Raw genomic sequence first — 13,785 nt, forward strand, 5'->3', positions numbered from 1 at the left:
CCCGCCTCCCCATCTCTTCTTAAGGCCCGCCTGGCTGCTCTTGCAGACCAGTGGCAGTTCCTGGTGCAGAAATCAGCTGAGAAGAGCCAGAAGCTAAAAGAGGCGAATAAGCAGCAGAACTTCAACACTGGAATCAAAGACTTTGACTTTTGGCTCTCTGAGGTAACGTAAGGTGGTTCTTGCTCCATACGGTCAGGGAATTCCTAGGCATTTGGGTAATGAATGGTTCAGTCAGCCAGCCCAAATTAGAAAAGGGGAATTGCTTCAGAGTCTTGAACAGAAGTCTTCATGGTGAGATAGCTTCAAATTGCTGTTAGGAATTGCTAATACATTGAGTAGAGAGGTTTAGAGCAGAAACTGATTTCAGAAGATTCTGGATAACAGCCCTCTCCCCAGGGGAGTATATAAAAGGAGAGATTGCACAAGGGGATGTAGGCAGTTCTGGGAGACTGCACCAATAGAACAAAATTGACAGAGAGGAAGGGAGCCAGAGTCAAGGCATGTGTAGGAAACTGGCAAGCAGAGGCTCTAAGAGTGATTTTAGAGACCACCACTGTGAACATTTTAGAATCTCCAGTCTCTATGTATCACCTGAGTTGTAGATTTGAGTTTTATATGATCAAGTTCACAGCGTCATTTTTCATTAGTACGTATGGAGAAGTGTTATCCCATGTCACTAAAATTCTCCCCAAACATTTGAGTATGAGAGTCCAAAGAGTTGTTCCATGATTCAAGCATTCCCCCAGCTGCCACTGAGGGGTTCCTAGCATGCAGGCTGCCGTGAGCATCTCTGCACACTGCTCATCTGGATGGGCTCCCTGTGCTAAGAGCTTCATCGCTGGGAGTTGCCCTGCGGTTTGCCTTGGCCTTCCTGAGAAGGCCTGGGGCTACACCTCCATCCCTGCCTTGAACACTTAGCTCCTTAGTCACTTGGGACCTAGCTTAGTGTGCAGAACAGAGTGAGTCCTTGGGGCACACCTTTAACCCCGGAAGAAGAAGAACCTACCAAACAATCAGGGGCAGGGGCAGGAGGTCTCCCACGCCTTTAATCCCAGTACTTGGGAGGCAAAGACAGGTGGATCTCTGAGTTCGATGCTAGTCTGGTTTACAGAACAAGTTCCAGGACAACCAGGACTACACGGAGAAACCCTGTTTTGGAAACAAAAAAACAAAACAAAATTTTTAAAAAATTGAAGAATAAAAAGTTATGTCATTATGTACCAATAAATAATTTAATTTCTCTGCAAAAAAAAAATTATGTCATGATTGAAAAGATCTGGAGCCACCTGGCCACCCTGGGTTTTCAGAACACTGTGTGCATCCTGTAATAACCATTCCCTTTTGTGTTGCCAACTGCAGGTGGAGGCTCTCCTGGCATCTGAAGATTACGGCAAAGACCTGGCTTCTGTGAACAACTTGCTGAAAAAGCATCAGCTGCTAGAGGCAGACATCTCAGCCCACGAGGTCGGCAGGGTAACAGATGGGAGGGAGGGTAATTAGAAGGAACCCCAAGAATATCCCTGGGTCTTCAAGAGAGCTAGAGGTGAAGAAAGCAAAATGAGGCCTGGCATCGAGGCAGCTGTTGGTGAATAGGCTGGGTTCTTGGTTAGTCTCAGCCTAGGTTTACACAGATCTTATCTACAAATACTAGTCATTGTGAAAATGTAGGTGATGGGGGGGGGGGTGCAGAGAGCTCAAGAGTGGTTGAGTGCTGAAATTTAAAGTGTACACTTTATCTATCCTTAGACTTGCAGTAATTTTTCTGCCTCTGCCTCCCAAATGCTGAGGTTACAGCATTTACATCACATCCATGGCTTTAAATAATTCAAGTATTAGTTCTATACTATAAACAGCAAGAGAAACCCTGTCTCAAAAAACAAAACAAAAAGTGGGATTTTACTGTAGCCACAGCACTACATTCTATGTCCCACACCTTCCCCCCATTGGTGTTCATGTCTGTGATGACAGGTACTAAAGTCTTAGTATGAGAGTGGTTTTACAGAGCTAGAATGGTGCACACCGCACACCCTGATTATTAGGCTGCATGGTCCAGTAAGGTGCTGTTTTCAAAGGCCTGGTTCCTGAGCCATCTCTCGTGTCCCTACCCCAGGACCGACTGAAGGACCTGAACAGCCAGGCTGACAGCCTGATGACTAGCAGTGCCTTTGACACCTCCCAAGTGAAAGAGAAGCGGGACACCATCAACGGACGCTTCCAAAAGATCAAGAGCATGGCCACCTCCCGAAGAGCGAAACTGAGCGAGTCCCACCGCCTGCACCAGTTCTTCCGAGACATGGATGACGAGGAGTCCTGGATCAAGTGTGTACCCTGCACTTGTATTTTCATTGTCTCACTGGGCTGCTTGGTGAGGTGGGGGTGACAGGAAAGTGTGATGTGAGGACACACAGGTCAGGATCCTTGCCAGGCTCCCCAAGTCTCTCTGCACAGAAGTGGCGGCAGCTGGGATTCCCCTGTGTGGTTGTCACATCATGTCACAGGAAACCCTACCTTTTGCATCCCTGGGAAAGTTGTTTGGATCTTTTTGACTCCGGATCTCTATGTAGTCCTGGGGCTCACTGTGTAAACCAGCCTCTCCCTCCCTATTGCTTGCATTTAAAGGCATATACCACCACTCCCAACTTTTTTTTTTCTCTCCCCATACCCCTAAAATTTCACCCTTTTCTACAGAGCAAGTTCCAGGACATCCAAAGCTACACAGAGAAACCTTATCTTCAAAAACAAAAACAAAAATTCAGATTTTTCTTTTCTTTTCAAATAATATGGCATTTTATTGGCTTGGTTTTTTTTTGTTGTTGTTGTTTTAGTGCTTCTTTGTTTTAGGGTTATCTCATGTAACCTAGACTAGCCTCAGTTTCACTACATAGCTCAGTATTACCTTGAAACCCTAGGACTCTTGCTTCTACCTCATGAGTCTGGGATTATAGGTGTAAACTACTATGCCTGATCTAAGCCAGCCACATTAAAAAAATCTCCATTAAAACTTGGTTTTTCGAGACAGGGTTTCTCTGTGTAGCCCTGGCTGTCCTGGAACTGACTCTGTAGACCGGACTGGCTTCAAACTCAGAAATCCTTCTGCCTCTATCACCTAAGAGCTGAGATTAAAGGCATGTGCCACCACTGCCCAGCCTTAGACCCTTTTTAAAAATTAAATGAGTTGGGGCTAGAGGATGGCTCTGGGTTGGCTTCTCGGCACACACATGGAGACTCACCGCCATCCATAAGTCCAATTCCTGAGGATTCAACACCCTCTTCTGACCTCTGGGCACCATGCATGCATGTGGTACATGAAGACAAAGCATTCATACATATAAAATAGATGAGTCTAAAAAACATTTTCTAATTTAAAAAGTATTGTACAAAGCCGGGCGGTGGTGGCGCACGCCCGTAATCCCAGCACTCTGGGAGGCAGAGGCAGGCAGATTTCTGAGTTCGAGGCCAGCCTGGTCTACTGAGTGAGTTCCAGGACAGCCAGGGCTATACTGAGAAACCCTGTCAGGAAAAAAACCAAATCTTAAAAAAAAAAAAAAAAAGTATTATACAAAGCCGGGCATGGTGGTGCACTCCTGTAATCCCAGCACTCTGGGAGACCGAGGCAGGTGGATTTCTGAGTTCAAGGCCAGCCTGGTCTACAGAGTGAGTTCCAGGACAGCCAGGGCTACATAGTGAAACCCTGTCTTGAAAAACCGAAAGAAAAAAAAAAAAGTACTATACAAGTAAACATCTTTTTTGTTTGGTTGATTGGTTTTGGCTTTTTGAGACAAAGTTGCTCTGAGTGACCCTGGCTGACCTGGAACTCACTCTATTGACCAGTGTAGCCTTGAACTCTGCCTCCATGTGCAGGGATTAAAGGTATGTGCCACCACGCCTGGGTTAGGGAGGCACCTTTCTATGTTTTTCTATATGTGGCCCATAAGTAAGTGGAGTTCATAACTCCAGTGGTGCTCCTCTCCTCGGGCAGGGCCTGTAGACCCATTCCATACAGATGAGCCTAGATCCTTGATAAATGTATATGGCCAGAGGCAGTTCTAGATCCATGGCTTTGGAAAACAGGCTTCCAGTTCCAGGAAATGGGTAGGGATTTTATGAAGAAAACCGGTGGAGGTTGGAGGATGCCAAGAATTAGTTGTGAACTAACCAGCCCATGACATGAGCACTGCCATTGCTCCTCAGGGAGAAGAAGTTGTTAGTGAGCTCTGAGGACTATGGCAGAGACCTCACTGGTGTTCAGAATCTGAGGAAGAAACACAAGCGGCTAGAAGCTGAACTGGCTGCACATGAGCCGGCCATTCAGGTGAGGGGTTGCCTTGTGCTAGAGAAGAGGGCTGTGGGAAAGGGGCCAAGTATAGGCCAAGTCCTGTCATCTTACACTCTGTGGTCGTGTACTCATGTTGCCTCAACCCCAGCCATAAAGCAGCAGTTCTGTTGTGTTTTGAGATGGGGTTTCATTGTGTAGAACTGGCGGGTGTGAAATTCCTTATGTAGACTAAGATGACCTCAAACTCAAGGGATTGCCAGTTTCTGCCTCCCAAGTACTGGCATTAAAGCTATGTGCCACCACTCATAGCCTGAAGAGACTCAGGACTGTGCTGTTGACTTCCTGGCAACTTGAACACCAGCTCCTAGAATGAAGCACTTGGCAACCCTGCTTCTGTTGACTCCTTTTGTTATTTGCCAGGGTGTCCTGGACACTGGGAAGAAGCTGTCTGATGACAACACCATCGGGCAGGAGGAGATCCAGCAGCGTCTTGCACAGTTTGTGGAGCACTGGAAGGAACTGAAGCAGTTAGCAGCTGCACGGTGAGCACTCAGGCAGGGAGCTCTTGAGACACACAGAAAGCCTGGCCCTTCCTTTGGTATCAAGTATTAGCTTGCACCAGAGCCACCGCCTGCAGTCAGTTCCGAGCTTGTCATATCCTGTGAGTATGAACCCAACAGTTAATTCCAGATCTTCCTCTTTTTTTTTTTTTTTTTTTTGGTGCTAGCAGTTGAACCTGGGATCTCAGACACACTAGTCAAAGGCCAATATTACTAAGCCTTAACTCCAGCCCCACTTCATGGATATTAAGTACATACTAATGCTTTCCCATCCCCCCTTCCATAATCAGGGGCCAGCGGCTAGAGGAGTCCTTGGAGTATCAGCAGTTTGTAGCCAACGTGGAAGAGGAGGAGGCTTGGATCAATGAAAAGATGACGCTGGTGGCCAGTGAAGACTATGGAGATACTCTTGCTGCTATCCAGGTCAGGAAAGCTAAGCGAATGCATAGACAGTGGAGGTGCCAACACAGCCCACGGAGGAGAGTCCTTACTCCTTTACTTCCAGGACCAACCTTTACTCCAGGCTGTTTCCATATCACCATCTCCCTCTGTGTGCTCTCTTCTCTGGCATTCTGTCTGTATGCCTATCTGTCCATATTGACCTTTTTTTGAGGGTATAATCTTACTGGTAAAAGACACTACAAAATATCCCTTAACGGCTTTTTCTCATGTTCATGGCCCCTAAAGTAAGCTCATCCCATCGTCACTTCCAGTTGGTTAACAGTTGCTGTGTGACAATTTGCATTGGTAGGCATGTAACATCTACTGTTTCCAGGGTAAAACTGAGCTGAAAAACCTCAGTTGGCCACAGTGACACTGACAACTGGGACAGCTTGTTCAGCCATGTAGGGTCTCATTCTTCTATAGGCTAGATCAGCTTCCCCCACTTTGTTCAGAAAGGCAAAGGCAGAAATCTTAGAGTATTAACGGCATTGCACTGTTTTCAGAGCTGTCCCCAAGGTAGCCCAGTGAGGGGATAGGGCAGGTCACACATCACTATGGTCACACATTTCTAATTTCCAACTAACAGATGTGGAAGCAGTTTGCACTGCCCTCACAGTGGGCAGTACATGGATCAGAATACATTGAGCGGCCTCCCTCGGGGTATGGATGAGGTCCCTAGAAGCAACAAGGGTGTGGATACTGTTCTCCAGCCATTAGGGGGCTAAGCAGAAGACTGGGTCCCTCGTAGGGTGTGCTTAAAAGGGTTGTTGCTTTGTTGTATGCTCACTTCAAGCTCTGTCCAACCTAGACTAGATTGTTCTGCAGACCTTCAAGTTTCTGAGTTGCAGGGTCCCTGTGCCATGTGATACTGCTTCCTCTGCAGCCTGTCCCCCCTCTAACTCCCTGGTATCCATGGACCACCATGCCAGAGGTGCTCCCCCTAGAGTAGAGAGTAGGAGGACGGGAGTGTCACGCTCTCTCCACCCATTCACATAGTGATCTCAGTGGCTGACCTCCCTTTCTCTCCAGGGCTTACTGAAGAAACACGAAGCTTTTGAGACAGACTTCACTGTCCACAAGGATCGGGTGAATGATGTCTGTACTAATGGACAAGACCTCATTAAGAAGGTGAGCCGGGCTCTTGTTCCTCCCCTCTCCCCATTCCCTTCCCCCACTTCTCCACATGGTCATGGCCGGCCTCTGCTTCTCTACTCCTCCCTCTCTGTGCCTTCCTCTGCCTCTACTACCCTTTTAACTCCCCTCCCATGCCCTGAATAAACTCTATAAAAAAAATAAGTAAATAAGAGAAGGTGAGCCGGGGTCCCAGGAGAGCCTTGTTCTCACCCCAAGATAGCTACACCACACTGTACACCAGGCCGAGGTCTTAGCAGAGCCTCAGCAGGCCTGCCCCATGTTTTATATAGAGTTGCTTTTGAATTGGCACACTCCTCATTAAGCAAAGCTTTCATCCTTAAGTGAGGAAGGACATCTTGTTGGTTCCTTTTTTGTTTTTATGTGTGTAGTTTTGCCTTCACAGATGCTTGGGCACCATATTTGTTCAGTGCCCATGGATATCAAAAAAATGTGTTTGATCCTTTAACAGATGGTTGTGAACCACGGTGTGGGTGCTAGAAATTGAACCTTGGACCTCTGGAAGAGGAGCCAATGATCTTAATTACTGAATAATCTCTACCTTTTTTATATAGTGTGTATTTGTGCAATACATGTGTGCAGTGCCCACAGAGGCCCCAAAAGAACATCACACCCCCCCCAGAATAGATACTACAAGTAGTTGTAAGCCACCATATGGGCTCTGGGACCCCCCAGCACCCTTTTCCCTTACTTCTTATTTCTTATAGTGAAAAGGGTCACTATAGAGATAATAGAAAACAAAATAGTTGGGCTGGAGAGATGGCTCAGCTGTTAAGAGCACTGACTGCTCTTCAAAGGTCCTGAGTTCAAATCCCAGCAACCACATGGTGGTTCACAACCATCTGTAATGAGATCTGACGCCCTCTTCTGGTGTGTCTGAAGACTGCTACAGCGTACTCACATATATAAAGTAAATAAATCTTTAAAATAATAATAAGACGACAATGACAACACTAGTGATCACTCTGTGCTCACACTGTCTGCCCTTTCTCATGTTCTCTGTAGCACTAGTCCCTGGAACTAGATTGCTGGTCTTCACCCTGAGACTGTCGCTCAGTGTCCTCCTTAGGAAGCCTCACCTAATGCAGGACAGGGAACAGACAACCCTCCTGACAGAATTGAGCATCTGGGAACCTGTGCAGATAGGCGACTGCAGCTGGGGCAGAACTAACGTGTGTTCTTTTCCTGGCCTAGAACAATCATCATGAGGAGAACATCTCTTCAAAGATGAAGGGTCTGAATGGGAAGGTGTCTGATCTGGAGAAAGCAGCAGCTCAGAGGAAAGCAAAGCTAGATGAGAACTCAGCCTTCCTTCAGTTCAACTGGAAGGCTGATGTGGTAGAGTCCTGGATTGGTGAGTGAGTTCAGAAAACCCAAAGTTTTAAACTCTCCTAAGCTAAGAAGATGGCAGAGCACACAGTTGGTTTTGCGCTATAAAGAAGAAACTGATAGCACATGGTCTCAGAGAGTCTGCAGCGGGACAGACCTATCCGACAAATTCTAAGAGACATCCAGAAGTCAGAGTTGCCCCAGCAGTGCCTACACCAAACTGGCATGGGGGTTCGTTCACCAAACAAGGGCCTGCAAACCTTGACTCGAGCAAAACAAAGGCCCAAGTACTAGTAGGCTCACCAAAGGGTCAGGGCACATGGGAACTGCTCACCAGCTGCTTTGGCCAGAGGGACTCGATTCTGGTGTCAGAGTCCAGGTGAAGCGGGGGGTGGGGGGTGGCTGTGGGAAGCAGGCAGCTATGTGAGCACAAGGAAGCTGCCAGGAACTTGAAATTGATGTGTGAACATGTCTCCATCCTGGGGCTTGTGTTCTTAGTCCATCTGCCGTTCTGTGACGGGCTGGGACGGTTTGTATGCTTTGGATTGCAGGTGAAAAGGAGAACAGCTTAAAGACAGATGACTATGGCCGGGATCTGTCTTCTGTCCAAACTCTGCTCACCAAGCAGGTCAGTTGGCCTTCTAACTAAGGTAGAATATTAATATTAATTCTTATCTAAGGCCATGGTCAGACAATAATAAACACTTGAGTCCTGGGCCTCAGCTTCTGCAGGGTAGAACGGGCACTGAACCAGGCACATGTGCAGTAGCATGATGAGCTGGCAGGGCTCAGCAGGCAAGGATCTGTGCGAGTCACAGAAAGTAAACTCAAGAGTGCCTACGTGGGAATGATTGGTCTGCTCGGAGCTACACATGGCCTTGCCCAGAGCTTGAATGCTGGGACAGAATAGTTTATTTATTATTTATAGCCAAAGATGAGACCAGTGCTACTGTCTGGGGTCTAAGGTAGGATGTGTGACTGGATACTAGTAGGAGGTAGGGCTCTAAGTCAGCCACCAGGTGGGCATCTCCTCCACAGTCTGGCACACTGGGCCATGAAATTGGTTTGTGACTGTCTTTGCAGGAGACATTTGATGCTGGCCTGCAGGCTTTCCAGCAGGAGGGCATTGCCAATATCACTGCCCTCAAAGACCAGCTGCTAGCTGCCAAGCACATTCAGTCCAAGGCCATTGAGGCCCGACATGCCTCCCTCATGAAGAGATGGACCCAACTGTTGGCCAACTCAGCTACCCGGAAGAAGAAGTTGCTGGAGGCCCAGAGTCATTTCCGTAAGGTAAGGAAGGGTGAGACTCAAGTGACCCGGTGGAATGGACAGTGAACCGGTGTGCCTCTGCCTTGCTGTGCCATCATCCTGTGAGGAAGAAGTAGCCTCAGCCCAGAGGAGTTGAACGGCCCTGACATCAGCAGAACCCGAGGCATATGGAGCTTGTGCTGAGGAACAGCAGGCAGAAGCCAAGTCGGGAAGACTGAGAGGGGCAGAGCCTCACCCTGTACAAACCCACCACTGACATGTCGCCCCTCCACTTCTAGGTAGAAGACCTCTTCCTGACCTTTGCCAAAAAGGCATCGGCTTTCAACAGCTGGTTTGAGAATGCAGAAGAGGACCTTACGGACCCAGTGCGCTGCAACTCTCTGGAAGAAATCAAAGCCCTTCGAGAGGCTCACGATGCCTTCCGCTCATCCCTCAGCTCCGCACAGGCCGACTTCAACCAGCTAGCCGAGCTGGACCGCCAGATCAAGAGTTTCCGGGTGGCCTCCAACCCCTACACCTGGTTCACAATGGAGGCCCTAGAAGAGACCTGGAGAAACCTGCAGAAGATCATCAAGGTTAGGCAGGCCGCTTAGCAACCTGGGCTCCCTGCCTCAGGGCTGCTGCTTGTCCGCCCAGCTTCAGTGGGACTTCCTGCTCCTTTCCTCTAATTCCCTCTGCCCTTTCCCACGGTGGAGCCGTGTGATGCTGAGCCCATCTGAGGCTCAGGAAACAGCAGAAGGTAGCAGCATCTACCTCCCTTTTATCTCAGGAACGAGAGCTGGAGCTGCAGAAGGAACAGCGGCGGCAGGAGGAGAATGACAAGCTGCGTCAAGAATTTGCCCAGCATGCCAACGCCTTCCACCAGTGGATTCAGGAAACAAGGTGCCTGCCCTCTGGGGCTAGCCAGGGAACAGGGTGCTCCTTGCATCTGGATGCCAAGCCTCCAGCTCTGAGGCACAGGGAGCTTGTTTGAAACCTGGTCCCTAAGCCAGGTACAGTTGACATCTGTGGTCCCACAGCACAGGAGGATGGCCATGAGCTAGCGTCCCGCCTGGTTCATAATATGTTTGTGCCATTCAAGGCCACAGCAAAACACATTTCCCCAGAAGAGATGGGGTGGTGGAGAGGACTCAGACTCTCATGGTCTGATTGGTTCTGATGATTCCAGAGCAGTAGTGGGCTCTGTGTGGTCCATTTCCCCAAAGACGATATTGGCGACTGTCCCGAGTGAGGTAGAACTAACTGCCCGAGGCCCGGTCACACAGGCTCGGGGCAGAAGAGTGCTAATATTCTGTTTTCTTCTCTCTTTTACACCATCCTCATTGCTGCTGTATGTGGATACTACCACGACTCCTGGACACTTGGATCTCCATAGAACATATCTCCTCGACGGGTTAATATTGCCTTCTTTTCCGGGCTCGTGGTGTGGTGGTGTCTTGTGTGCTTGTCCCTTTGTCCCTTGTCCCCAGTGGCCTGGCTTGCAAAAGATTCCAGGATGGGCCTCCTGCCCACCTTGTCCATGCCCATTGTCCCTGCTAGAAGAACCCATAGTGTTGGGGCGGGGGTCACTTCCCCTCTTTCAAGGTAGAGAATGGAACTGTGCTAGGAAGCCAGAGTCCAGTCTGAGAACCCTGTCCATGCCTGGTCACCAGAATTGGAGTGCACTGCCCTCTTTGCCTATTCTCCCACAGTGACCAAAAAATTTAAACTCCAGAGTCAGTGGGCATATGAAGCTGGATGGCTGTGCTAGGAGCTTAAACTGATTACAAAGTCCAGTTGAGGGGAAGCGCTGAAGCCCTTTAGGACTAAGGTAGTCCTGTCTTCCCCTGGGGAGGGTAACCAGGATTGTTTAACCTAGAGAAAGGCACGCATTACAGTGTTACAGAGACAGGGCTTGGAGGAGCCGCGGGAGGAACAGGGCTGTCTCCCAGGCCCAGTAGGACTGTACTAAGGCCATCCCCTGTCCATTCGTGCTACTAACTAGTCCAGACAAAGAGGCTTAACTAGAAGTTAGGAGGCTCTGCAGAGGGGAAAGTCAGGCGTGTAAAGGGGTAGTGACCACAGAAATCGGCCCACACCATCCAGGCTTTAGGGGGCTTTGCAAGGCGGGACGGACTGCAGCATCTGGCCTGCCTACCACAGGCTTCCCTACCCTACGCTGCCTGCTGCTCTTGCTCTTGTTTCTGCAGTGCCATGCTTCCTCACCTGTGGCTCCTCCCAAGCCTTGTCCCACCTGGCCCAACACCCCTTGAGCTGCCCCTGGTTCCTACCCAGTGCCAGGCTGGCAGCTATGGCACGTGTCTGTCTCGATATGCTCTTGCCCCGCCTCCCTTTGGTGTATTCATTTGGTTTCTTCTCTTTGAATAGCATAGCATATCGTCGGGTCATTCGTGTCTGTCAGTATGAAGTTGGGGATGATCTGTCTGGAAGGTTCTTCTCCTCTTATTCTCTTCTTCCCTCACTGTGGTTTTACCAATGCACTCTGGACTCCCAGGCGGCTCTGCTTTCTAACCCACACCCTAGCCACTTGGGAGGAGGGTCTGTCCCCCTCTGCTGCACTTGCCCTGCCTCCTGCTCCAGTCCCTGGGCTCCCTTTTCCTGGGGGATGGGGCGTGCCTGTGAGTCTCAACTACTGCTGGGGTAGGAAGGAGCCTTGTGCCTTGCCTTGCTAAAGCACTTTGAACTTGGGGAAATTTTAGAGCTCTTCCTGACTGACTTAAGTCACAAGGGTAGGCATGGGTGCAGAGGAGACCGGGCTGTGTGCACTGTGTGAACTTGTCCCTGCACGTGACCCATGACCCTGCTCGTTTGTTGTCTGCGTTCACTGGGAACTTTGTACTCACACTCATACTTAGAGGGAGCAGGCTTCCCCCAAGGCCACCTGACTCCTCAGAAAATGGCCTCCAAAGGAGGCCTACCCTGGCGGTGTCTAAATACTGGAACCCAAATCCCAGCCAACACACCCACTTAGCTATCTTATTGGCCCTGATGTTTCTTCCCCTCAGGAACCTAAGGGAACTAAAGTAGGACTGAAGGAGGGGACTGTCAGTCCCTTCACTGTCCTTACAGGCCCAGGAGCTCCTATCTGTTGGGTTCTTGGCCTCCTGTGGCTACCAAAAAAGGGGGTAGTCAGGCCTGAAGCTGCTTTGTTCTTATGGGAACAAAGTCAGTTCCTGAGTGACCTTTAAGAGCTGAGAAGCCCTGGCCTGTGTGTCTCTGAAACAGATGGGACCTCCTCTTTCTTGGGCCAGTTAGGAGAGGTGGCCAACAACAGATAGGCTGTTTCCTCAGTGAAAAGAATTTCAGGCTGTGGGCACTTTTTACCAGGATGAAGAGTTAAATATGGACACCAGTCGCCGAAATGAACCCCCCTGCTCACTGTGCTTCTGTTGTATTTAGGTCCTGCATGGTGGAAGAATCGGGAACTCTGGAATCTCAGCTTGAAGCTACCAAAGTGAGCAAACCAAAGGGCTTTAGCCACCCCAGAGGCCCCCAGCCCGGCAGCTGCTCAGCCTGGAGCTGGCTAGACCTTTTCCCCATGACTTAAAAGTCTGCTAGCTGCTGTGACTGCACCTCACTCAAAGAGGCTGCATCCTTCCTTCTTGGCACCCGTCAGCTGCTTATGATGGTTTTCCTGTGCCACTCTTCCTTTCCTTGACTTTGGTGCCTGCGCACTCCCAGCTGGGTCCTGGGGCAGCATAGCCTCCTGAGATATGGGGTCCCAGGCTCTCACTGCTTTTGTCTCACCCGACAGCGCAAGCACCAGGAGATTCGAGCCATGAGAAGTCAGCTGAAGAAGATTGAGGACCTGGGGGCTGCTATGGAGGAAGCCCTCATCCTGGACAACAAGTACACTGAGCACAGCACCGTGGGCTTGGCCCAGCAGTGGGACCAGTTAGACCAGCTGGGCATGCGCATGCAGCACAACCTGGAGCAGCAGATCCAGGCCAGGTACCAGGGTGTGGACCAGAGTTGGGGGCCCAGCCTGGAGTGCCCTTGTTAACAGGCTGGCTCAGGGCGGGAACAAGCCTCGAGCCTGGAGCCCTGCTCCCTACTTTCGTTCTCCCTTTAGGAACACAACAGGAGTGACTGAGGAGGCCCTCAAGGAATTCAGCATGATGTTCAAGTAAGTACGGCCCAGGCAGCCTGGCTGAGGGTAGCTGGGAGACAGGAACCATGTGCTGAGCCCTGGGCTCTGTCCTGCAGACACTTTGACAAGGACAAATCTGGCCGGCTGAACCATCAGGAGTTCAAATCCTGTCTTCGTTCCCTGGGCTACGACCTGCCAATGGTTGAGGAAGGAGAGCCTGATCCTGAGTTTGAGGCAATCCTGGACACTGTTGATCCCAACAGGTAATCTAAAGGGACAGTGGTGGGCAGTCTCAGCCTCCCTCTGCCCTCCTTGCTCATTGTACCTGCCTCCTCCCATAGGGATGGCCATGTCTCCCTGCAAGAATACATGGCTTTCATGATCAGCCGCGAAACGGAGAACGTCAAGTCCAGTGAAGAGATTGAGAGTGCTTTCCGGGCCCTCAGCTCTGAGGGCAAGCCTTATGTGACCAAGGAGGAGCTCTACCAGGTAGGACTTGGGAAGAGCAAGGTTTCTTAGACACAACTGATGGTGAAGGGTGCACCACACATACATAGACCCAGGAGCTGGAGTCTGCTGGCAGAACTGGCCTGGTGCAATTCTTTACCTATGGACACTTGAGGCCAGCACTGGTTCATCTCACTGTACTGTCTCTCCTCCAG

At 49.9% G+C, this 13,785-nt stretch overlaps 1 protein-coding gene across 4 annotated transcripts in view; it reads left to right on the forward strand.

Moving 5' to 3' along the window:
• Positions 1-13,785, forward strand: part of Sptan1 (spectrin alpha, non-erythrocytic 1) — a 68,346-nt gene that overhangs the window by 54,091 nt on the left and 470 nt on the right. For all 4 annotated transcript variants that reach the window (XM_052182038.1, XM_052182039.1, XM_052182040.1 and 1 more), the window contains 18 exons: positions 25-162; positions 1,360-1,464; positions 2,111-2,319; positions 4,192-4,312; positions 4,697-4,818; positions 5,127-5,259; positions 6,310-6,408; positions 7,627-7,786; positions 8,313-8,389; positions 8,845-9,054; positions 9,312-9,608; positions 9,803-9,915; positions 10,409-10,426; positions 12,433-12,487; positions 12,788-12,984; positions 13,106-13,159; positions 13,240-13,386; positions 13,465-13,612. In XM_052182038.1, the coding sequence (XP_052037998.1) occupies positions 25-162; positions 1,360-1,464; positions 2,111-2,319; positions 4,192-4,312; positions 4,697-4,818; positions 5,127-5,259; positions 6,310-6,408; positions 7,627-7,786; positions 8,313-8,389; positions 8,845-9,054; positions 9,312-9,608; positions 9,803-9,915; positions 10,409-10,426; positions 12,433-12,487; positions 12,788-12,984; positions 13,106-13,159; positions 13,240-13,386; positions 13,465-13,612 (2,403 nt within the window). The remainder of the gene's footprint in view (positions 1-24; positions 163-1,359; positions 1,465-2,110; positions 2,320-4,191; positions 4,313-4,696; positions 4,819-5,126; positions 5,260-6,309; positions 6,409-7,626; positions 7,787-8,312; positions 8,390-8,844; positions 9,055-9,311; positions 9,609-9,802; positions 9,916-10,408; positions 10,427-12,432; positions 12,488-12,787; positions 12,985-13,105; positions 13,160-13,239; positions 13,387-13,464; positions 13,613-13,785) is intronic.

The sequence above is a fragment of the Apodemus sylvaticus genome, chromosome 5 (assembly GCF_947179515.1).
Source record: "Apodemus sylvaticus chromosome 5, mApoSyl1.1, whole genome shotgun sequence".
In the NCBI taxonomy this organism is placed as follows: Eukaryota; Metazoa; Chordata; class Mammalia; order Rodentia; family Muridae; genus Apodemus; species Apodemus sylvaticus.